Source organism: Octopus sinensis, linkage group LG22 (genome assembly GCF_006345805.1).
Source record: "Octopus sinensis linkage group LG22, ASM634580v1, whole genome shotgun sequence".
Taxonomy (NCBI): Eukaryota; Metazoa; Mollusca; class Cephalopoda; order Octopoda; family Octopodidae; genus Octopus; species Octopus sinensis.
In genome coordinates, this window is record NC_043018.1 from 24,533,141 (window position 1) to 24,560,644 (window position 27,504).

Sequence of the window (27,504 nt, forward strand, 5' to 3'; positions counted from 1 at the left end):
AGAGAGTAACTGCAATGCATCCATTGGGGGTGGTGGCCATGGTTGTGTAATCAGCTGATGAAAGACTCATTATAATTCAAGCTCCCAATTCAAATTCATTGTAATGGAACTGATTGGTGAGGGAGAGTCATGGGAACCCATGAAAGCAGCAGGGTGGATTGTGAAGAGGAAGCGAAAGGGCTCAACTGAGCCAATGGTGCTTCTTACATTGATGTTGAGTCGAGGAATCCTAGAAGATCAATGGTCAGGATCACCAAGTTCAATCAAGGGAGAGTAACTGTAATACACCCATAGGGACAACATCCATGCTTGTGTAATCAGCTGATGAAAGATTCACCATGACTCAAGCTCCCAATTCAAATTGATAATAATGGAATTGGATGGCTGTAGAGAGTCATGGGAATCCATGAAAATAGTGCAACCAAGAAATAAAGTGATCTATATTTGGGAAAAAAAAAAAAAAACCGAATAGAAATGGCTTTTCTGATAATTGTTCTACTTTAACCTAATGATTTATAAACATCTAATTATTAAAATGGAAAAATTGTCCAGAAAGGCCATTTCTATTCATTTTTAGAAAAATATATTTGTATATTCATTTATGAAATATTAAATATTTTACAATTGTACAACTATTTCAATATGAAGTATATTTGTATATTTTCAAAAGGTCATTCAAGAAAATATACAATATACAAATAAGTAACACCAGACCTCTGCATAAGTGGGAAAGTGAATGTTAAAATGATGGTGATTGCAATATATATATATATAAAGTTAATCCAAACAAGAAAGCACAAAAAAACACAACAACACGAGGACGTGGAACAAATATAGTATTATTGGACGCTCAGGAAAGAAGGAAAGAAGGAGAGCTTAATGTTTTGAGCGGAGCTCTTCGTCGGAAACATAGAAGGGAAGACAGAGGAAAAAAAATCGCCAACGGTACACACGCGGTCACATTTTGAAAGACCTCATATATATATATATATATATATATATATATATATATATATATATATATATATGTATGTATATATATATTCAGAATCATGAATGACCATGGGATTGCACCTAGAAAGTTACCCTCTGAGGCACAAATCCAGGCAAAGTTGTTTGTGGAAGTCCAGCAGTAGTCCATGCACACCAGCATCACCTCTCCATGCTACTGATGTTGACCGAGAGAAAGGAAAATTCCAATACTGCTTGGCACCAGTGACATTGCAACTAATTTCTACAACTGAGTGAAAAGGAGCAACGTGAAATAAAGTGTCTTGCTCAAGAATAGAACCCACAACCCAGTCCAGGAATCAAACTCACTACCTCATGATTGTAAAGCTTGATGCTCTAAGGCATGTGCCTTCACACACACACGCACATATACATAAATATGCAAACATATACATACACAGATATGCATATAACTATCTACACACACATAGATACATATCTATACACAACACACACATATTTATACACAACACACACATATCTATACACATTTCTATAGATACATATATCTCTATACATACATACATATATACTTATATATAGATGCAAATATACACACACACAGATCTATATAAATAACCAGTGTGTGTGTGTGTGTGTGCGTGCGTGCATATAATTTAGTTTATTTCAGTCATTAGACTGTGGCCATGCTGGAGCACCACCTTTAGTCGAACAAATCGACCCCAGGACTTATTCTTTGTAAGCCTAGTATTTATTCTATTGGTCTCTTTTGTTGAACTGCTAAGTCACAGGGACGTAAACACACCAACATTGGTTGTCAAGCAATGGTGCGGGGGACAAACACAAACATAGGGCTCTTTTCAGTTTCCATCAATCAAATCCACTCACAAGGCCTTGGTTGACTCAAGGTAATATTAGAAGGTATTTGCCGGAGGTGCCACACAATGGGACTGAACCCAGAACCATGTGGTTGAGAAACAAACTTCTTACCACACCAATATTATGCAAATGATGTCAGCATTGGGTTTACAAGTCACCAAAGGGCTCGGCTGCCATGCTATATGTTTGGTTTGGTTTCAGCATGACCGAATAGCACCACTTGGAGAAGTCCTTCAAGCTATGTTTCAGGAGCAACTGAGGAAAGAGTTGTTGTTGGTGGAGATGGATCCAGGTGTTGGTAGCTTGTCTAGTGCTTCTCAGAGGAATTTGTCCAGGTACCACCTGAATGTTTTGGGGGTCTTTTTCTACTGCTATTTCTTTTGGGATAATCTATAATAATAAAAGCGAAATCCTGTCTGTCTGGGACCCCTGTATCTTGGTCGACATTTGGTCTACATAGACATGTTATACCTTTTTGGGAATCAGGATGATCCCAGGATTGCAAATCTGCCCTTCATTTGTTTCTTGAACATCCAGCATTGGGATCAGGTCTGGGTGAGGATTTGTTATATGTTAGCAGTTGAAAATTCAAATTTTAAAAGAACCCCAAAAATTTCTGAACTTGTAAATTTTTCATTGAAACTGAATCTAAAGCAATACCATATTGGTAGGGTACCAATAAATACTTTATTATTATTGTTGCACTCTTTAGTTTTAGTCCACAGGCCCAATTAGCCCTCTGCAGTAACTAGTTTAAGAGTCCACACACAGTCTGGCTTTGAAGATAGTGTTGAATAAAGCAGAACCATCTGAGGTTAAAAAAAATAAAAAGGTTGTGTTGTAATGTTTTTATGAGGTGCGCACTTGACTTTTGTTGGGGACATATATAGTATGGCAGCCAAGCCTTTCGGTGACTTGTAAACCCAATGCTGACATCATTTGCATAATATTGGTGTGGTAAGAAGTTTGTTTCTCAACCACATGGTTCTGGGTTCAGTCCCACTGTGTGGCACCTCCGGCAAATACCTTCTAATATTACCTTGAGTCAACCAAGGCCTTGAGTGGATTTGATTGATGGAAACTGAAAAGAGCCCTATGTTTGTGTTTGTCCCCCACACCATTGCCTGACAACCAATGTTGGTGTGTTTACATCCCTGTGACTTAGCGGTTCAGTAAAAGAGACCGATAGAATAAATACTAGGCTTACAAAAAATAAGTCCTGGGGTCGATTTGTTCGACTAAAGGTGGTGTTCCAGCATGGCCACAGTCTAATGACTGAAATAAAAAAATTTTTTTTCAAATAGAAATATATTGTTGGTCAGTTCATTTGACTAAAAAATTTTCAAGGCGGTGCCCCAGCATGGCCATGGTCTGAGGACTGAAACAAGTAAAAAAAAAAATAAAGGATAAAACATACACGCAAAAGAAATTTTCTTTTGTTTCCATTTATCAGATCTTCTTGCAAGGCTTTGATTGGCCAGGCGCTATAACAGATGATGCTTGGCCAAGGACCCACACATTGGGACGGAACTCGAAATCACACGGTTGGAAAGCAAACGTCTTAACCACACAGCCATGCCAATGTCTAATCAACAAATTGTAATTCTACAAGAAGCTGGAACTTCAAAAATAGTTCCTGAAATTTCCCATTTCCAATCTTCATGATGAACAATAGCCATGGTAACAATAAATGCAATAATACTGATGGTGCTAAATGTAGTAGTAGTAGTAGTAGTGGTGGTGGTGGTGGTGGTGGTGGTGGTGGCGGTGGCTTTCCATAAATTCCTTCACAACAATCTTATACACCCTCTTATCCTCTGAGTACATGTACCCTCCCTGTCTCTTTCTCTAGTCTCTCCTCAAGTGTGTCTAGTAACCATGGTAACAATACTGGCCGTGATTGCATTGCTACATGTTGTAGCAATAGTGGTGGTGGTGGTGATGGTGGTGGTAGTAGTAGTAGTGGATGTAAAGGTAATGCTATTGGTGGTGGTGGTGGTGGTAGCAGTTGTGGTCAATGTGGTAGTGGTAGGTGTGGTGGTATTGGTTGTGGTGTTGGCAGTAGTAGCTGTGATGGTGAATGCTATTGTAGTAAGTGTGGTGGTGGTGGTAGTAGTAGTAGTAATAGTTGTAGTAGTACGTGTAGTAGTAGTAGTAGTGGATGTAAAGGTAATGCTATTGGTGGTGGTGGTGGTAGCAACTGTGGTCAATGTGGTAGTAGGTGTGGTGGTATTGGTTCTGGCGTTGGCAGTGGTTGTGGAAGTAGTTGTGGTGGTGGTAAATATGGTGGCAGGAGTTGTAATAGTTGTGGTGGTAGTAGTAGTGGTAATAGTAATTGTAGAGGTAGTAGTAGTAGCAATATAAAAAAGTGTGTAGGTATTTGGAGTAGAGAAACTGCATATTAGGTTACACCCTACAGCAGGGACCTGATCTATGCGAGTGTGAGTGTGTGTGTGTTGAGTGTGTGCATGAGCATGTAGTGTGCGTGAACATGTGGTGTGTGTGAGCGTGTGGTGTGCGTGAGTGTGTGATGAATGTGTATGTGTGTGTATATGGTGAGTGCGTGCGTGTGCGAGAATGTGGTGTGTGTGAGCATGTGAGGTGAATGTGTGTGTGTGAGCGTGTGGTGTGCGTGAGTGTATGATGAATGTGTATGTGTGTGTATATGGTGAGTGCGTGCGTGTGCGAGAATGTGGTGTGTGTGAGCATGTGAGGTGAATGTGTGTGTGTGTGAGCATGTGGTGTGTGCGTGAGTGTGTGATGAATGTGTATGTGTGTGTATATGGTGAGTGCGTGCGTGTGCGAGAATGTGGTGTGTGTGAGCATGTGAGGTGAATGTGTGTGTGTGAGCATGTGGTGTGTGCGTGAGTGTGTGATGAATGTGTATGTGTGTGTATATGGTGAGTGCGTGCGTGTGCGAGAATGTGGTGTGTGTGAGCATGTGAGGTGAATGTGTGTGTGTGAGCGTGTGGTGTGCATGAGTGTGTGGTGTGTGTGAGGTGAATGCGTGTGTGTGCGTGTGTTGAGTGCATGCATGGGTGTGTAGTGTGTGGTGAGTGTGTCTGTGTGATGAAGAAAACACAGAGAATGGGAGGGGTGGGAAGGAGTGTTAGTGGAATGGTGGGTGGGTAGATAAGAGCAGAGGAGAGGACAAGATGGGGCGGGCAGGGAAACGTTTTGGTAATAAAAAAGGGTCCCCCCCCCCCAAAGAATAAAAGAGATAAGTAGAGGGAAACCAGAATAAACAGAGCTGGTTATAGAGTGTTTTAAGTAACCGCTCAGGGTAGGCAGTAGGCGTGGAAATCCTTCCCTATTGGTAGCTGACATCACCCATACACCCTTCCCTCATTACATACATCTGTGTTTATCAACCCTTTTTCACCTATGGACACCTTTGGTTTCTATTCTACTCAGGTGGACCCTATTTTTATGGTTAAATATTATCAGCATTACTTACATTTGATGGATATTTGTCTTCATCTTGTTTGTTGTTAACATGTTTAGTGTTTCGCCTCATATACCCTCTAGCTTTCATCAGGTGTCTCGGGGGGTGGGGGGATTTCATACCTGGGTTCTCATTCCTAAGGTATTTTTTGATGTTATCATTATTATTATTATTATTATTATTCAGGTCACTGCTTGGAATTGAACTCGGAATCTTGGGGTTAGTAGCCTGTGTTCTTAACCACTACGCCATAATAATAACATCGAAAAATACCTTAGGAATGAGAACCCAGGTTTGAAATTTCCCCAAGACACCTGAAGAAGGCTGGAGGATATACCAGCTGAAATGTTGTGTTAACAACAAACAAGATGAGGACAAATATCCGTCAAATGTAAATAATGTACATAATTCCTCATCTCTTAAATATATTATCAGGAATACTACAAAAAAATGTTTAAATATTTTGTGTATTGTAGAATCTGTTGTGTCTGGGGAGAGTCATTTTCTTTTTGTGCCTTATAATGTAACACACTCACCAGTAAAATTTCCACTTATTTCTTATTTTTATTTTCCTAAAATTTTCGTATGAGAGTCAAGACTATTGAATAGGTTCCAAGACGCAACGAAAATTTTAGGAAAATAAAAATAAGAAATAAGTGGAAATTTTACCGGTGATAGTGTTACATAATAAGGCACAAAAAGAAAATGACTCTCCCCAGAAACAACAGAATATGCTTCAACACGCAAACTCATATAAAGAATCTTGCAAACCAAATCCAAAAACGAAATGTATTGTTGAAGTTTAATGATTTATCTCTCTCTATATAAACGGCAGTTTGTCTGTGCGTTTTCTGTGTATCTGTTTTCTCGTACCCTCACTCTGACCACGGCTTTCAACCGATTCTGATGAAACTTGACACACACATAGCCCAATGTCATAATTCAAAAGTAACGCAGCGAAAATTTTGAAAAGTTCCCCCAGTTCTGAAAAAAATCGATAAATTCGACATGGGGTCGAGAATTAGAAACCCAAACCACAGACCGTCTAGGGGACGCAACTCCACCTTTTTTAACTCTCAAAAAAATTTACCATCATTTTTTTCCCATTTTTTTGCTATTTTTTGGCTATAACTCTCTAAAAATGCTTTATAGTTATTTCCCTTACAAACCTGAGCAACGCCAGGCGATACTGCTAGTTGGAGATAAATTGCAACAAGAAAATCTTATATGGAACCCACCCCACAAGAGCCATACGGATGCTGATTGAGAACTATTGACATAGATAACGAGGCTAGGCTGAAATGAGGGTGAATGACACTGTCTCCTCATGCCAACATCCTGGAAACCAATGCTGAAGGACTGATAAGCACAGGTATAGATAAATGTAACCTTCACAAATGGCCTTTTCACTAATGCAAATATAAAACATATCAGATATCCTTTTATCTGTTTCAGTCATTTGACTGTGGTCATGCTGGAGCACCACATTAAAGGGTTTTAGTTCAAGGAATCGATCCTAGGACCTATTCTTTGTAAGCCTAGTTCTTATTGTATCGGTCTCTTTTGCTGAACTGCTAAGTTACAGGGATGTAAACACACCAACATCTGTTATCAAGCAATGGTGGGGGACAAACACAAAGACACATATTCACACACATATACGATGGGCTTCTTTCAGTTTCCATCTACCAAATCCACTCATAAAGATTGGTTGGTCCAAGGCTATATATATATAGTAAAAGACAATTGCCCAAGGTGCCATGCAGTTGGACTGAACCCAGAACCATGTGGTTAGGAAGCAAGCTTCTTACCACACAGCCACACAGAATTTTATGGTATTTTTTTTTTATCTTTTACTTGTTTCAGTCATTATATTGTGGCCATGCTGGGGCACCACAAAGAATTTTTTAGCCAAACAAATAAACCCTAAGTCTGACTTTTTAAAGCCTGGTAACTTATTCTGTCTGTCTCTTTTGATGGACTGCTAAGTTATGGGGACATAAACACACCAACACCAGTTGTAAAGCAGTGGACACACTCACACAAAATTCATTTTGCTAATAATTCAATGCCCTTAGTGCTCAAAATCGTTTCTAGTGTTTATTGATCCCTCAGATTGTCACATAGACACCATACCCTCCGAGGGTCAATACAGACTGCTTTGTAAACTCCTCTTATAGACCAACACACCTTGCCATGGAAAATATCAAACTACTGACGTGATCAGCTATATAAACAATTGACGTCAACAAATATTCAGGTTTCTAATGTATTGGTGTAGAAAGAAAGGTTATATCTCAGAGGGGAAACCCAACACAACTTTCACTTTTCTCAATAAATGAATAAACAAATTAAACAAACTGAAAATGTGATTTGGATAATCGCCGCTGAAGTATAGATTTATTTTCATTATTGTAAATTAGCACACTTGATGTTTTAGTGACTGGAAATGTCCTTGACCCTTTTGCATTTAAACTGACCGTATCTGGCCAAAATATTTTCCCTGTTTTATGCTCAAATTGTTAAAATCTGGCCTCTTACACCTACCCTACAATGTAATTCAAAAACATACAATCACATCGTTGATATCTCAAAGCTACAAAATGATGGATGATTAATTGAAAACAATGAATTAATGAATCTTAGATTTGGCAGAGTAATATGAATGCTAAAGGGCTGAAAACAAGCGAACGTGTTGGTAAAGTGATTCTTGGGACAAACTCCATTGAAATATGTGTTATATTTTTAATGAACATGCTATAAGAAGATATGGAGAGGGTTGGATTTAGACAGAGAAGGGCCCCTGAGACTATACGTTTTTAGTACCCTTATGATTTTCTTAATTCAAAACAAACTAATAAAGAGGTCCTCATTAAATCTAGGGAACCCAAAACTTAAAAGAGCATGGTAAATTCAAAGGGACTCAGTTAAACTCAATAAATGAAAACAGGGCTCGATGATTTTAAAAGAACTGGACGTGTGGTAAGAAGTTTGCTTCCCAACCACATGGTTCTGGGTTCAATCCCACCATGTGGCACCTTGGGCAAATATCCTCTGCAATAGCTTTGGGCTAACCAATACCCCCTGAGTGGATTTGGTTGACAGAAACTAAAAGAATCCCATTGTGTGTGTGTGTGTGTGTGTATATATATATATATTTATATATATATACATCTACTCTTTTACTCTTTTACTTGTTTCAGTCATTTGACTGCAGTCATGCTGGAGCACCGCCTTTATTCAAGCAAATCAACCCCGGGACTTATTCTTTGTAAGCCCAGTACTTATTCTATCGGTCTCTTTTGCAGAACTGCTAAGTGACGGGGACGTAAACACACCAGCATCGGTTGTCAAGCAATGCTAGAGGGACAAACACAGACACACATTCATATACACACACATACATATATATATACATATATACGACAGGCTTCTTTCAGTTTCCGTCAACCAAATCCACTCACAAGGCTTTGGTCGGCCCGAGGCTATAGCAGAAGACACTTGCCCAAGATTCCACACAGTGGGACTGAACCCAGAACCATGTGGTTGGTTAGCAAGCTACTTACCACACAGCCACTCCTGCGCCATATGATTTATTTTCAAGAGATAAAATTTGCTCTCTATATATAGGACACATTGAAGCACTCAGTATATCTGAGTCATTGGAAAATAGGAAAAATAATGACGAGAGACAAAAGATAGGTTACTAAAATATATTTTGTAAAATTATTATGCGCACAAAATCATGTACTAAAAATATAGGTATATAAATATATAAATACACTTAAAAATACATTAAAAATATATAGATATAAATGTATGTGCTAAGAATATATTAAGAACATACAATATATAGTCTTACAATAAAAACGATATTAAAATTATATACACAGAGGCAAGTCAATTGAATATATAAATCCTTATACAACACCCCAAACAAATCCTGACAATAATAGTAAAACAACCACTAACAACTCTCCTACTCTAAGTAATTCTAAAAGGATAACAGTATCTCACAAACCAGACTATCAAATAATGAATACCAGTTTCAACTGAACCATCCAGTCCAACTGTATTATAAACTCTGACTTAGGCCCACCCTTACTGGCGACATGTCAACCTAGATTAACCTCACTAATTTTAACTAATAAAATTCAGTTTATTAACATAAAGTCAAAATTCTCTGTTACCTACAATCGTTTCCATACTCAATTCATTCAATTACAAATTAATTAATTAAAAATTGCATCTTGAAATAGCGAGTTAAATATTTCCTTAGGGTGAGAATTAAACACAAAAAGAATCACATCCTTATAATCTCTATATATATAAATGGCAAAATGTCTGTCTGTGTGTGTGTGTGTGTGTCCTTTATACAAATCCACAATTTTTCAGTTAGAGGGCTCGCACTTTCTATGGTCATTCAAAACCGCCCAAGGGTGGTCGTGCACATCTTTACATTTCACCAGTCACCCCGCAAGGCCATTAAAAAAATCAATAGAAGTGACTTTTTTGTGAATTTTCTATCCAAAACCCAATCAAAATGCCCGAAACTTGATACACCAATTGAATGCCAGCTAGCTGTATGTGATTGGTCGGACAGTACTCGCGTGTATGTGCGCATGCCCGCAGCTGTATATGCATGCACTAGCACTATGACCCAGCGTTGCCGGGTCATAGTGCTGGCATGTTATATTCAAATATACCCATATATCTGGAAGTTAAATAATCATTAAACCACATAATCTACTTAATTGATGCCTATTTTAAACAATACACACCAATACTATAAAGTTTACTGGACTCTTGAACTTTTCATCGATAAATAAGATTAAACCAGTGAGGCTAGGATGTTGACATCCCTTTTAAAAGGTATCTGCATCCTCTAAAAAGCTGCATATATATGTTTGTGTGTATGTGGGAATTTTTCTCTTGAGTATTCTAGTTTTCAAACAGAGGAAATGACAATTCTGAAAGAAAATTCTATTACTTTCTTTCTTAAAAATTTCAGCGTGGAAGGTGTTTATAAGCCATTTAAGAAACACACAAAAACCGTTAGATTCACTTCAACATTTAAATTTAATTTGTCAAAATATTTTCGAAGTTTTGTCAGTGAACAGGTCGCGGTCTCAAAGCAACAAAAATATTTTGGCAAATTAAGTTTAAATGTTGAAGTGAATCTAACGGTTTTGATGTGTTTCTTAAATGGCTTATAAACACCTTCCATGCTGCAATTGTTTTCATTCCAGCACACGATCTCAGATCAAGTCACTCGCTATGCAAGTACATCTCCGTAATCTCAAAAATTTTTTTTTTTTAAATATTCCTGCCACCACCACCTCACCAGTCCCCCCCCTTTTCCTTCTTCATGAAGTAATGATAGTTAAAGCATTGAAAAAAACAAATACCAAATATCTATTAAGAGGACTTCCCTGCTACAGAGTGAGATACAATGAAATCCCACCGGAATATAAAAAAAAACTAATTTTTTTGTCTTTTCATAAACTAAAACATTCGACTTTTTAAAATGATATTATAATTGAGTCTCTTGACACCCTTTAATTTCCCCAGTTCTTTGGTGATATTTTTAAGAAATACAACCAGAGTTTGAATATTTTATCTGCTTTCTCATTTTATAATGTCAACATCTATGGTAGCTCCCAATATATACAACACTGGTATCTAGAGCCCCTGGTTGTTTTCAATTTTCAAGTACAATTTTGACATTTAAAGTCCGATATCGATTTTCGGCACCAAATAAAACTTATTGAGTCAAAGAGGCAAACTCTGTACATGGTTTCTAGAACTCGCTAGAAGTAGCAGCCAAATCTCTTTGCTCACATCCTGCCACCTTAACTATTTAGCTGTCCTGTGTATCACATGATACACAGGACACATTTCCCTCTCCAACAAACTGATTGTATCTGCCTCCCATACAAATGTGATACACCATACCTACCTCCCCTACAAACACAATGGACTGTACCAGCTCCCTAATTCTGATAGAAATTAAGCATTTCAAAATGTGCTGTAATATTGTGGGTCAATGGCTCATGTATGATGCAGATTCCCAATTTTTTTTCAACCACCAGAGTAACTTGGGACTTATGAAAGGAAAGCTTTATATCACTCGGAAGGTATGAAACAAAGGTGAACCTCAAAATCTGGAAACAAACCTGGACATTTCGGACAAACTAAAGAAAACGCTTTGGACAGGTAATCGGTTAAAACAAAGCGCCTGATAAAGTAAGATGGCATGGTCATAGTTGGAATGCCTTTGGTTAATGTAATTCCCTTAAATGATGCAAACCATTTTTTTTTATCTATAGGACCCCTTTCTTTCCTGTTTTACTCAAGCGGACCCCTCATAGCCATTGGGTTTTTTTTAAAAATCCTATCATATTTCTATAATTAAATATTACAAGTGTACAAAAAAAAATGGTTTTGAGTATTGTAGATATGTAAGCCATTTATTGCAAATAAATTTTAAAGACAGAATCTTATATGGACCCCTAAGGGCCATGTGGATTCTGGTTGAGAACCCCTGTTGTAGACCATTCCAAAGAGATTATAGCAGGACACTGATTCCACCTGGCTTACCACATTCTGCAGCTCACTGGTTCTCAACCATTTTTTCTGCCTCTGAACCCCTCTGATTCGTATTTTACTCCACTGGACCCTCAAAGCCATTTAATGTTTGTATAAAAAAAGAATCCTACTGTATTTTCGTAATTAAATATTATTAGGAATTGTTGTCTTTCATTCTTTTTTTTATATTTGTTTCAGTCATTTGACTGTGGCCATGTTGGAGCACTGCCTCTAGTCAAATCGACCCCAGGACTTATTCTTTGTGACCCTAGTACTTATTCTATAGGTCTCTTTTGCTGAACTGCTAAGTTACAGGGACGTAAACACACCAACATCGGCTGTCAAGCAATGATGAAGGGGAAACAAACAAACACACACATATAATTTCAATATGGAGCAAATAATTCAGAAAAAAATATTTGCGAAGATAACATTGGCTCTATTATTATCTAGTGTAATAATTTAAAAATGATAATAACAGAATCAATAAAATAGGTGATTGCAGGCCCCAAAAAAGCATTAATGCTATTTAATCCTTCAGCTATATATACATATATATATATATATATATATATATATATATATATATATATATATATATGACAGGCTTCTTTCAGCTTCCATCTACCAAATCCACTCACAAGGCTTTGGTTGGCCTGAGGCTATAGAAGACACTTGCCTAAGGTGCCACACAGTGGGACTGAACCCAGAACCATGTGGCTGGTAAGCAAGCTACTTACCACACAGCCACTTTATGTAAAAGTATAACCAATTTGTTACAGATAAATTTCAACAAGTAAATCGTATATGAACCCCAACAATGGTCATGTGGACCCTGGTTGAAAGCCATTTTATTAAACCAATGCAAGGCCACGACAGAGACTAGCTGCAGTTTGGTAGGGCAGTTTCAAGGTGTGTGGCATTATTAACATAGTTTTACTGGCTTTGGACATCATCTATTCAACTGGACACCAGACGCAGTCCAATTCATGACCTTGAATGTTGTTGGCATTCTGTGTCATATTTTGGTGGATTGTTGTTTTGACTCCGACTCATGTCCATCGCTAAGGGGGTGCACTAGATGGCACTGTCCCCTCCAATGGTGAACCCTTCTAAATCTGAGGGTTCACCATTGGAATATTCTGAAGCATTAGAATATTCTGAAGCAGCCCCAGGCAGCCAAAGTCGGGAAACGAACCTCACACACACACACACATAGGAAAGGGTGCTGAAAAGTTCCTGGCTTTAAGGGCATCATGAAAGGCCTGGTTGGAGGCCCAACATTCCAAGTTCTTTTACAGGGCTTAGTAAAACTGAAGAACCACTGCAATCATCATCATCATCATCATCGTTTTCCATGCTAGCATGGGTTGGACGGTTCTACTGGGGTCTGTGAAGCCAGAAGGCTTCATCAGGCCCAGTCAAATCTGGCAGTGTTTCTACGGCTGGATGCCCTTCCTAACGCCAACCACTCCGTGAGTGTAAAGTGTGTGAATCTGAGAAAGGAAATGTGTTGAATAAAATCATAATTAACTGGTCCCCCTCATATATCTATGTCTGTGTGTATATGCATGCGAGTGTGTCTTTATGTCTGTCCCCCTATCACTGCTTCACAACCAGTGTTGGTGTGTTTACATCTCTGTAACTTAACAGCTCGACAAAAGTAACCAATAGAATAAGTAGCAGGTTTAAAAAAAAAAACAGTACTAGGGTCAATTCATTTAACTAAACATTTTTCAAGGCGGTGCTCCAGCATGGCCACAATCCAATGACTGAAACAAGAAAAAGTTCTTTCCCCAGAAGAGAACAATCCACAAATTCCTTGCCCTTTTCCTTCTCTATGAAGCAGTTTACAGCTATTCCGAAAGTTCACTGATCAATTATTACATCATTTCACGAGTGTCTAAGCTTATTTACTGATCTTTTGATATAAATAAAAAGAGAAAATTGGTTGTCAACAATGGAAAATACCGATTTTTTTTTTGTATGATTGTGTCTTGTTTTGCTTATCTTTTGCTTACATAAGGATTTCCAGATACGGAAAAGGAAGGCTACACAAGGAAATTGTGATATTCTTTGAGTCTTTTATTTTTTTGTTTCTGTCATTTGACTGTGGCCATGCTGGAGCACCACCTTAAAGGGTTTTTTTAGATGAAGAAATCAACCCCAGGATTTATTCTTTGTAAGCCTGGTACTTATTTTATTGATCTCTTTTGCAGGACTGCTAGGTTACAGGGACATAAACACATCAGCATCAGTTTGTCAAATGATGATGGATGGTGGCGGCAAACACAGAAACATATACAAACATATACACACACACATCATCATCATCATCATTGTTCGACCGTGGTCGAGACAATGGAATTTACCATGTTGCACCAGACTTCACGGTCCATCATAGCATTACGGAGGTCCTGTTGCTGGATGCCTGTATCCCTGGAGATTACATCAGGGTAGGAGAGTGTGCGCCCTCTGGTGTTGCGAGTAGATGGCTTCCAGAGGAGAAGAGTAGAAATTACTTCTTTTTCAGCTCTACAACAATGTCCAGCAAACTGGACTCTCCTACCCTTCACAAGAGATGACACAGGTGGTAATTTCCCATATACACAGACATTCGTACACAGACATACACATATATACACACGACAGGCTTCTTTCAGTTTCTGTCTAGCAAATCCATGGCTTTGGTTGGCCCGAGGCTATAGAAGACACCTATTCTTTATTACCCACAAGGGGCTAAACAGAGAGGGGACAAACAAGGACAGACATAGGTATTAAGTCGATTACATCAACCCCAGTGCATAACTGGTACTTAATTTATCAACCATGAAAGGATGAAAGGTAAAGCTGACCTTGGCGGAATTTTAACTCAGAACATAACAGCAGACGAAATACCGCTAAGCATTTCGCCTGGCATGCTAACGTTTCTGCCAGCTCGCCGCCTTGCTATAGAAGACGCCTGTGTAAGGTACCACACTGTGGGTGTGAACCTGGAACCATGTGGTTGGGAAGAAAGCTTCTTACCACACAACCACACCTGCACCTATGTATGTAAAAAAGTCGAAAGTCAGCTATTATCACTCATTTCTCCTCCTTTCACTACTTATGACCCTCACCCCCTACCCCACCCACCAGCTCTATACTACTCACAATGTCCATTCCTTTCTTCCCAAAATGTCAACCCTCTGAAATTCTTCCCTTGTAAAGACCTTGCAACTGGGAGACTGAGTGGAGGCATGGCCACACAAGACATTCCTGTAAGGATGGATGGCCATGATTTTACTTAGTTTGACTAGTCTTCTCAAGTATAGTAAATCATCATAAATCTTGGGCCCCTGTCCTCTCCACCGCAAGGCCCAGCATCTAAAGATCCTTTTTCACCACTTCATCCTATGTCTTTCTGGGTTTCTGGGTCTACTCCTTCCACACACACAAAATCGTTTTTTACGTCTTTCAGTCATTGGACTGCGACCATGCTGGAGCTTAGTCAACCCTGGTACTTATTTTTTCTGAACTGCTACATTATGGGGGACATAAATAAACCAATACCGATTATCAAGTGGGGGGGGGGAGCAAACAAACAACACACACACAGACAAGTGAGTGAACTCAATACCAAAAGTAGTACTCAATACCAAAAGTAGAGCTCAATCTGTGAGACCTAAACAGATTGACTCAGTTCCTCATGTTACTTAAGGTTTCGTGAACACAAAGGCTAAGTACAACAAACACCTTGGACATAGAGGTGCAGGCGTAGCTGTGTGGTAAGGAGCTTGCTTACCAACCACATGGTTCTGGGTTCAGTCCCACTGCGTGGCACCTTGGAAAAGTGTCTTCTACTATATATTTCTTTACTGCCCACAAGGGGTTAAACAAGGATAAAGGAATCACAATGACCCCAGTTGCAAAACTGGTACTTTATTTATCGACCCCGAAGGGATGAAAGACAAAGTCGACCTCGGCGGAATTTGAACTCAGAACATAACGACAGACGAAATACCGCTAAACATTTCGCCCAGCACGCTAACGTTTCTGCCAGCTCGCCACCTTAGTGTCTTCTACTATAGCCTCGGGCCAACCAAAACCTTGTGAGTGGATTTGCTAGACAGAAGCTGAAAGAAGCCTGTCGTATATATGCGTGTATGTGTGTGTCCCCTTGTGTCTGTGTTTGCATTCCCCAATCATCGCTTGACAACTGATGCTGGTGTGTTTATGCCTCCGTAACATAGTAGTTTGGCAAAAGAGACTGATATAAGTACCGGGCTTACAAAGAATAAGTCCTGGGGGGGTCGATCGGTTCAACTAAAAGGTGGTTCTCCAGCATGGCTGCACTCAAAAGACTGAAACAAGTAAAAGAATATGGACAGACAGACTGACACACACACACACACACACACACAAATACTCAAGTACATCACTGAGATAAAGGAACATTAAAAATAGTTGTTGGTTGTGTACTGGATGTAATAGGCCAGAAAAATTTGAATTAAATTTGCACCTATGGTGTTGAAAACCATTATCTTAATAAATAATTCAGTTAAAACAACAAACTCGCACACCACTAACACAGCAACCCATATATATATATATATATATATATATATATATATATATATATATATATATATATATATATATATATATATATAATTATATAATATATATAGCATGGGTGTATGTGCATATATATAGAGAGAATGTGTATGTATGTGTGTTATATATATGCGCAAATACACTTCTCTAAAGTGACCTGCATTGACATGTTTTATGTGTGAGTGGATTGTGGTTGTTGTTGTTACTATGGTGACTGTCACATTAATATTTCACAAATGGTCGAGAGGCAAACAAAGTGAGACATCATGGTTCCTTATCACTGAGTTGAAGTATTTTTCACAATTGACTGATCTGTCTCCTCTCATTCCCAACAGGGGTCAATTAAATAAATACCAGTTATACAGTAAGGAGCACAATAGATTCTACCTCCTTCCCATATAAATGCAACATACCATACCTCTCTCCTCTGCACATAATAGAACATATCCTCCTTTACAAACAATAAGCCATTACCTACCTCCCCTACAACTGCAACAGACCATACCCAACTCCCCTCCAAACACAATAGACCAGTCATGGACAAACTGCATCCTACACGACTTTCTGAATTATACACTTAACCCTTTAGTATTCCAGCCAGCCATATCTGGTCCATACATTCTATGTTTCATGCTAAAACCAGTCAGATCTGGCTTCTCACCCCTACCCTACAAGGTCATTCTAAAAATATATTTCTTTACTGCCCACTAGGGGCTAAACATAGAGGGGACAAACAAGGACAGACAAAGGGATTAAGTCGATTACATCGACCCCAGTTGGAGACTGGTACTTTATTTATCGACCCAGAAAGGATGAAAGGAAGTAACGACAGACGAAATATGGCTAAGCATTTCGCCTGGCGTGCTAACGTTTCTGCCAGCTTGCAGTTATTCTAAAATTAGTCACCTCATCAAAATCTGAAAGCTACAAGATAATGCACGATTAATTCTAAACAATGTGAATAAATAAGTATTATCTGGCCAAAATATTCTGCCAAAATAAGCTGACCAGATCTGCCCTCTTACACCCTAACATGCAGGTTATCACAGTGAAGAATGAAAGTGAAAGTAAATTGTCTTAAGATAAAAAGGGTGGAATTCTGGTTTAAGCATGCCACGTAATCCCCATAACTTTTTTTTTTTATTTTTGGAATTTTCAGAAAATCTTTGTGAATTTGTGTTCTACACATGGAGATTCATGCAATTATACAACCCTCCCCTGCCAAAAAAAATTTTGGTGAGTGATTTTAGGTCTATTTAGCTGTTATTTTTACTACATCTCACGACCACTTCATACCCTCCTCATTTGTTTGTTACTCTGATGTGTTGATGTTTTTCGATACCATTCTCTCCATGAACATATTTAATAGTCCATTGCTGAAATTTAAGCCAAATATTTGGACTGTTCTTATTTTAAAATATGATTTAAAAAAAAAAAGTAATTAAAATTTTTTTTTAATTTTGTAAGATTAAAAAAAAATGTTTTTTAATAGTTGTGTGAATTCCCATATGTGGAATACAAATTTGCAAAACTTTTCTTAAGATTCCAACAACATAAGGAAGTTATGAGGGGTTAAATGTCATGCATATAGCAGAATTCCACCCATATTTTTAAGGACAATTTACTTTCATCATCCATGGTGATAAGCTGCATGTTAACCACCAATGTCATTCTCGATAATCAAGCAGATTTGATTATTCATGATTGGAATACTTCCAAAGTTATCAACATTAATTTTGCTTTTTCACCCATAATTCAGACATTTACATACTTTATTGTTATTAATCATTTTCACTCCTTAGTCATGGGGAGCTCCAAAGCCAAAGATAGGAGCCTGTAAGTAGTCACATAACATGCTAGAAATAACAGCTTAATCCCAACCTCTCCTGCAAAATACACAAAAGTTTAGACCTTAGATAGATGGAGTCCATTTGAAATATATATTGCAGCCTCCACCCAAACCCTGTACAACCAGTAATAAGCCTTGTTCTGAGAGGTGTGAGGTACAAGCACAAAGAAGTGGGTCCAGAAGGAAACAGCTGTGAGTGATTGAGAATTTGAATGTTGCAACCCTCACAAATAAAGAGCAGAAACTAGTGGAGGATGCCAAACACTACTGGTCAGATATACAAAGGTGCCAGGTGGTGGTGGTGATAAGCCAGGCGACAGATTATTACCACAAAATAATGGACACGAGACATTTTGGCACAGCTGATTTGGCGCAGCCGTTTTGGTGCCACTGATTCGATGTTGACCATCAGATGTCTTGATGCTCCTTTCATTCTTGCTCTCCCTCCCCTTCTCTCTGCTTAGCATGTGAACATATTTCTTTATTTACTCTTTACTCTTTTACTTGTTTCAGTCATTTGACTGCGGCCATGCTGGAGCACTGCCTTTAGTCGAGCAAATCGACCCCAGGACTTATTCTTTGTAAGCCCAGTACTTATTCTATCGGTCTCTTTTGCCGAACCGCTAAGTGACGGGGACGTAAACACACCAGCATCGGTTGTCAAGCAATGCTAGGGGGACAAACACAGACACACAAACACACATACATACATACATATATATACATATATACGACAGGCTTCTTTCAGTTTCCGTCTACCAAATCCACTCACAAGGCATTGGTCGGCCCGGGACTATAGCAGAAGACACTTGCCCAAGATGCCATGCAGTGGGACTGAACCCGGAACCATGTGGTTGGTTAGCAAGCTACTTACCACACAGCCACTCGAGAAGGAAATTTTACATCAATTGTGTTCAACTAATAAATAATAAGAAAATGTAATGTCTTTCTTTTTTACACTCTCTATGAGTATGTGTATATTTCTGCACGTGTGTGCATGCATGTGCCTCCCATCTTAAAAAGTTCTGTTACCTCAACAGACTGAATGTCCAGCCAACCATGCCAAACAATCAACATTCAATTGTTTTATTCTGATGGACTAAGTCAACTACCCAAGTATTCCAAGGCAGTATTTGAACTCAGAGCATGGAAGCACTCCGTCGGTTACGACGATGAGGGTTCCGGTTGATCCGAATCAACGGAACAGCCTGCTCGTGAAATTAACGTGTAAGTGGCTGAGCACTCCACAGACACGTGCACCCTTAACGTAGTTCTCGGGGATATTCAGCGTGACACAGAGAGTGACAAGGCCGGCCCTTTGAAATACAGGTACAACAGAAACAGGAAGTAAGAGAGAGAAAGTTGTGGTGAAAGAGTACAGCAGGGATCACCACCATCCCCTGCCGGAGCCTCGTGGAGCTTTTAGGTGTTTTCGCACAATAAACACTCACAACGCCCGGTCTGGGAATCGAAACCGCGATCCTATGACCGCGAGACCGCTGCCCTAACCACTGGGCCTCCACTACTCAGAGCATACAGAGTCAAAACAAAACACAAGAATTTGGATATTGGTAAGACTTTACCATTACTGTTCTTAGGATGTATGGAAACAGCTCCACAGTTCTCAGATTGTGTATGACATATACAATTAAATACAATTAAAAAGTAAGGGTTTAAATCAGGGATTCTCAACCATTTTTTTTTATCTATGGACCCCTTTTATTACAATTTTATTCTTGTGGACCCCACCATAGCCATTCGATGTTTAAAAACTAGTTTTAAAGAAACTCCTTCCAAAATTCCTATTTTGTTTCTTCACACATTAACTTGTGTAGGTTGAATTATGTAAAATGTTAGACAGAGAAACATAGCTGTTTCTTGCAATACATGACCATAATTTTCTCTAATTTCTAAACTTTAAAACAGAAATTTTTAAAAGGAAAACTTCCCATGCAAATTGCTCTGGGGATTTTCTATTATTAAAGTGACAATCTGACAGAATCGTTACCGCATTGTATTTAGCTGCATTCCTTCCGGCTCTTTACGTTCTGAGTTTTATCCTCTCGGGGTCGATATAATCACCTTAATCCGTTTTTCTGTCCTTGTTTGTCCTTTCTGTGTTTAGCCCCTTGTATTTCGTCTGTCGCTACGTTCTGAGTTCAAATTTCGCCAAGGTCGACTTTGCATTTCACCCTTTCGGGGTTGATGAAATAAGGAGCAGTGAAACACTAGGGTCCATGCAATCGACAAGTTCCCTCCCCAAAAATTTCAGGCCTCGTGCCTTTAGTAGAAAGGATTATTTTATAAAGGGACAAGCTGACAGATTCGTTAGCATGCCGAGCAAAATGCTCAGAGGCATTTCGTCTGTTTTTATGTTCCGAGTTCAAATTCCGCCGAGGTCGAATTTGCCTTTTATCCTTTCGGGGTCGATAAAATAAGCATCAGTTAAGCACTGGAGCCGATGTAATCGACTAGTCCCCCTCTCACCAAATTTTAGATCTTGAGCCTATAGAAGAAAGGATTATCATCATTTCATCTCAAGTGTTCGACAAAGTATAAAAAGAAAAATGTTGAGTAACGTTGACATAGTTCCAACTGACATAAATGGAATAACGGCAATGCTGACACGTTATCGCCAATAATTGAAGAAGGTGAGCTTCCTGAAACTAAAGTGCAAAGTGATCAATAAGATATCTTATGTAAACATTAAGAAAAAGGAGCTTCTAAGAGCTGCATAAGATTGTGAAATCATTCTTCACATTTCGTTGATTAAAATGCAACAGTTAAAAAATAGACAAAAAAAACTAATTAGAGGAGAATCAAATGCCATGTAAGAGGAATATATGGTAAAAGAAAACACATTTTTAAAGCCATTCCTATCTCTAAGATTATTATATGTAGTGTGTAATATGCGGAATCGATTCTGACAGAATTCCAGCTCAGAACGGAAAGACACGTGATTTTACAACACCAACAATAACAAAGTGACGTGATTACATTAACAACATCAACGTAGAGATGTGATTACACATAACACATAGCTAGTCCCCAGGGGGCCCTCACGATTCTAGGAGTCCAACTCTGATCTATGTGCCATGACTTGTTGTCAATAATAAGTCTATACTATAAGGCCCAGTGCGTTGATTTGTGCCGGGTGGGAGCCTCGCAAGTCTAGGAGCCCGATTTTGAACTTTTGCTGCCAATAAGTAAACATCCGAGGGTCCAATGCATTGATTTGCCCGGGGACCTCACGGGTCTAGGAACCCAATTCTGATTTATGTATGCTGTCATATAAATACTATAGGGTCCAGTGCCTCGATTTGCCCCGGGATCTATAAATATTGCTACGATTGCCCTGCACATAACAATAACAAAAGACTTGGTTGTATATAACAACAACTTAGAGACGTGATTGTATTACAGCAACAACAGACAACTTGATTGCATTTAATAATCTTTTTTGTTATAGGTACAAGGCCTGAAATTTTGGGGGAAGTGGCCTAGTTGCTTACATCGAACCCAGTACGGGATTGGTATGTATTCCACCGAAAAGGGTAGTATTTGAATTCAGACCATAACGAATCGGAAGAAATACCTATTTCTTTATTACCCACAAGGGGATAAACATAGAGGGGATAAACAAGGACAGACATAGGTATTAAGTCGATTACATCGACCCCAGTGCGTAACTGGTACTTAATTTATCGACCTCGGCGGAATTTGAACTCAGAACGCAATCGGAAGAAATACCGCTAAGCATTTTGTTAGGGTCACTAACGATTCTGCCAGCTTCGCCGCCGGCACCTTATATAATATGAATAATAATAATAATAATAATAATAATAATAAACAACAGCAACACAAATACGTGAGTTCAAGGCAACAATAACAAAGAAATGTGATTGCACATAACGTGGAAACGTGATTGATTAAACAACAAAGATGCGATTACACCTAACAACACCAGTAACAAACAACACGAGCCGTGGAAACGTGCCGCCAAAATGTATCGAGACAAGGATGGAATCAGTGATACTGCTTCGATAACATTAACACACAAGCAACAGAACACACACACAGACATACCAACAAACCAACACACCAAATAACGAGGTAGCCTCAACAGACAATCAGACGGTCTGCTAGAAATGGCAGTCACATCTCCCTCAAAGCGCACACTACCGTCTTTAGCAAGATATAAGAAAAGATGGTTATGATCGGAACATCACTGATCGTAGATTCATTGTATCGGAGCTAAACAGAGAACGAACGAATATACACCACACACACAGGTGTGTGTGTTGAGTAATCCTCTAGTTTAATGTTATTTGGGTTTTGTAACTTCACATAAAAATATAAATCATGTGTGTGTGTGTGCAGATAGACAGATAGATAGACGGATAGACAGATAGATAGACGGATAGATAGACGGATAGATAGATAGATAGACGGATAGATAGATAGATAGATAGATAGATAGATAGATAGATAGATAGATAGATAGATAGATAGATAGACGGATAGATAGACAGATAGATAGACGGACAGACAGATAGATAGACAGACAGATAGATAGACAGAGATACAGATAGATAGATAGACAGATTGACGGACAGACAGATAGACAGAGATACAGATAGATAGACAGATAGACGGACAGACAGATAGACAGAGATACAGATAGATAGATAGACAGATAGACAGACAGACAGATAGACAGAGATACAGATAGATAGATAGATAGATAGATAGATAGACAGATAGACGGACAGACAGATAGACAGAGATACAGATAGATAGATAGATAGATAGATAGATAGATAGATAGATAGATAGAGAGAGAGAGAGAGAGAGAGAGAGAGAGAGAGATGTATGCTCGAAACGTCGACAACTCTCCTCTCACCGAGCATCAAATTAATATATTGCTGGTGCACGTCCTCACGTTCGGTTTTTTCTCCTCTGTATTTTAATTGCTTGTTCTTTGAATTGAATACATATATATATATATATATATAATATATATACACATACACACACAGACGTAACACTAATAAAGATCTGCTGTGTTGTCGAGACAAAGGAATGGTAGATGGTGGAAGTCTCCGCATCAACCCACCGACCGCCCCATGGAATGATGATTGTCATTATTCCACTCGGTTTTGTTATTATCATTTATTATTACATTCATCGACAAAAATAACCGTCATTCCACAATCCATAATAGACATTATCAACACAGATAACGCTATCATCACACACACACACATACAAACTGACATTATCAATAAACAGTGAAACAGCAAGTACAGCAGTAACAGCAAGATTGCTGGTTCAAATCTCACATTGTCTTAAATATATATCCCTCAACAAGCTTTGTTTAATTTCTGTCTTGACTATCAATTTGTTTCTTCCCTCCCCAACTATCCTTCTACTTATCAACTTACCCATCAATCTATCTATCTATCTATCAATCTGTCAACCTATCTATCTATCTATCAACCTATCTATCAATCTATCAACCTATCTATCTATCTATCTATCTATCTATCTATCTATCAATCTATCAACCTATCTATCAATCTATCAACCTATCTATCTATCAATCTATCAACCTATCTATCTATCAACCTATCAATCTATCAACCTATCAATCTTTCAACCTATCAATCTATCAACCTATCAATCTTTCAACCTATCAACCTACCTATCCATCCATCTACCTTCTCACCTTTCAACCTGTCAATATATCCTGTCATTCATACAGCCACCTCTCCATCCAGCAATCTGTTGATCAATGTATTTATTAAAACAGCTATCAATCCTTCTCTTTCTGTTATTAATCTCTCATGTAAAACACACTCACGCACGCACGACAACCGCGAAATCGCTATTCATTCAGAAACCGCGAAACACACAAAACGAAGACAGCCACTACAATTGTGACCACTACACAGTAATTATTATTATTATTTAGACACAGGTCAGTAACAATCTGGTTGACCACCTATGCTTAAAGTTGTTCTCGCTATGAACATCTCGTCTTTTATTTATTGTATTCAAGACTACAGTATCAAAAGTAACGAACATGTTTTTTCTTTCAAGGCAGAACGGTGTGATTTGAAGGATATTTGGCTGCCATTTTCAGCAGGTCGAACGACTACGTATTGTATGTGTAGTAAATATTGTATATCGTTGTAGAGGTTCGAAATCACTCAAAAGTAATCAGTACCTTTTAGTTGTTCAAACCCCGGGTCAACCCTGACTTAGCATACCTATTCTCGAAAGCGTTCCAGCCTAGACCACCTCTCTCTTTCTCTCTTTTTTTTCTCCGGTCATAGGGAAATAAGCACCACATTATCCAACGTGTGTGTGTGTGTGTGTCTTTTCCGATTGAAAGACAGCAGATACGTGTGTGTGTGTGTGACTGATTTAAGGTAGAATTGGCTGCTACTTCTAGCAGATCGGAGGAACAGCGTTGCATGATATAGGGGGGAAAGAAGGGGTGGGGGGATAACTATCAATTAAAATATGAAAGCAACACGAGGAGTGTGTGTGTGTGTATATACAACACGCTCGAACGTACAGTGTGCATGTTAGTATATATGTGTATGTGTGTGTATTTTGTTACATACACATGAATTTGAATGAATGAATGAAAATATAGATATATATACTTGCTGAGTCTAGAGAATGGTGTTTGCGTGTGTATATGTACATATATATATACACACACACGTATGTACATACATACATACATATATAAGCTCAAACAGAAAATGTCATATATATATATATATATAATTCAACACACAGTCGTGCTCCAGCATGGCACTAGTTTAAAACGAAGTAAAGTATGACAGTATATGCCCTCTCTCTCTCTCTCACACACACACACACACATAACATACATACTCATCTCTAAGGACCACTCAGTTACACGCAACGGTAAAAATATATATACATGCGTTCAATTTATGTTCGTATATGCATGTATGTATACGTCTGTGTCTTCGTGTTCTTTAGTTCGAGCTAGTGGCACCCGCTAAGACCATGTTGGAGCACATGTGAATGCCCACATGTATGTATAGCAAATAATTATGTCTGTGCGAGGTTATTTATTTGTAACTAGCAACAGGAAAGCTTCAGATAAAATGTTATATCTGATAAAATACATCCATACACATTTTAAAGTTTGTGTTTGTATGCGTATGTATGGAGGATATATAGATAGAATAGATGGATGAAGAGAGAGAAAGATAGCTACATACATGAATATATAGAAAGATAGATAAATACATACATGGATAGATAGAAAGAGATACATACATGGACAGATAGAAAGATAGGTGCATACACTGATAGATAGAAAGATAGAAGCATACATACATTGATAGATAGATAGATAGAAGCATACATACATTGATAGATAGATAGATAGAAGCATACATACATTGATAGATAGATAGATAGAAGCATACATACATTGATAGATAGATAGATAGATAGAGGCATACATACATTGATAGATAGATAGATAGATAGAGGCATACATACATTGATAGATAGATAGATAGATAGAGGCATACATACATTGATAGATAGATAGATAGATAGAGGCATACATACATTGATAGATAGATAGGTAGATAGATAGATAGATAGATAGATAGATAGATAGATACATACATACATTGATAGATAGATAGATAGATAGATACATACATACATATATTGATAGATGCATACATACATTGATAGATAGAAAGATAGATACGTAGACAGGTAGATAAAACTGGAACAGGTGCAGGAATACTGAAGAAAAGAGGAGAGGGTTGTGAAATGCATGTTTAAGGAAAACAATATGCAAACACACACACACACGTATAGGTAGAGATATATATTACAAAACATGGATAGCACAAATGTCTCTTTGACTATATATGTATGCCAAATTTTGGTATAACGCTCCATTGTATTTACCTCCACAATTAATTGTTGTGTGCTGTGGCCGAATTCTTTCCATTCTGTCATCTGGCGCAGTGGAATCACTTGTTTGGCAATTGCCGTCCATATTCTTGGTGGTCCGATTCTCCAGTTCTGGTGTGACTCGGTTCGACATTTAATCAAAATTCTTCAAATACAAACTATATATAGGGAGATATATATATATGTATGTGTTATATGTATATATCAATATTTATGTATATACATATGTGTGTTTATGTTTACGCTATTGGAGTGGATGTACGTACGTATTAATCGATAGATAAATAAACAGATATTTATGTAGAGAGAGAGAAGGAAAATATTTGTTGCTGCTACACCGGAACGAGCAGTAATGTTAGTCTTGATAACAATGTTTAAAGTAAAATAGGATAAAAGGAAAAAGCAAGCAGGCGACTCTGCCAAGAATTGCGGGAAAAACGTCTCGCGAAAGAAATTTGGAAATGGGTGAGGTTTGAGGGAGGAGAAGGAGGTGACGATAGAATGAGTGTTTGAGTGTGAGTGATAGAGTGATATAGTAAGCGGAGTCGAAAGAGAGAGAGGGATTAAGGTAAAAGGAAGTGAAAATGAGAGAGGGTGATACAGAAAGGTGAAGAAAAGGTAGATAAGATTGACATGAAATAGATAAGATAAATAAATAGAAAGAGAGATAGATAAATAGATAGAGAGAGAGAGGGGGGGGGAGAAATTGTCTTATAAAATGTGAGAGGTAGTGCTTTAGTGGGGCTGAGGGAGGAGGAGTATGGTATAGTATCAAACGAGATAGAGTGGAAGTTAGGAAACAAGAGAGAAAGGAATACGCGAGAGTGAAGGGGTCGGAAGGGAAACGAGAGTGAGAGAGGGTGACAGAGGAAAAGAAATAATGTAGGTGAGAGGGGTGACAAAAAAATATATGAGAAAAGTAGAGAGAGTGAGGGAGGGAAGAGTGAGAGAGGGAGATGTGTTGATACATTGAGAGAGACAGAGAGAGAATTAAAGGGAGGGTGAGGGTTAGAGAAATAAAGAGACAGAGAATAAAAGGTGTATGAGAGGAAGGTATAGTGGGATGTTAGTCCAAAGAAAAAGAAAGAGAGAGGGAAGGTCCTTATCAAGTAGATTGATAATATCAATAGGTGGATAGACTGAGGGGTAGGTAGATAGATAGATAGATAGATAGATAGATAGATAGATA

The 27,504-nt window shown here is 38.4% G+C and overlaps 1 protein-coding gene across 1 annotated transcript in view; it reads right to left on the bottom strand.

Moving 5' to 3' along the window:
• The window catches only part of LOC115223275 (band 7 protein AGAP004871-like), a 111,014-nt gene extending 84,206 nt beyond the window's left edge, over positions 1 to 26,808 (bottom strand). The window contains exon 1 of the mRNA XM_036512141.1: positions 26,310 to 26,808. Within this exon, the coding sequence (XP_036368034.1) occupies positions 26,310 to 26,448 (139 nt within the window). The 5' untranslated portion in view covers positions 26,449 to 26,808. The remainder of the gene's footprint in view (positions 1 to 26,309) is intronic.
• Between the last annotated feature and the right edge of the window lie 696 nt (positions 26,809 to 27,504).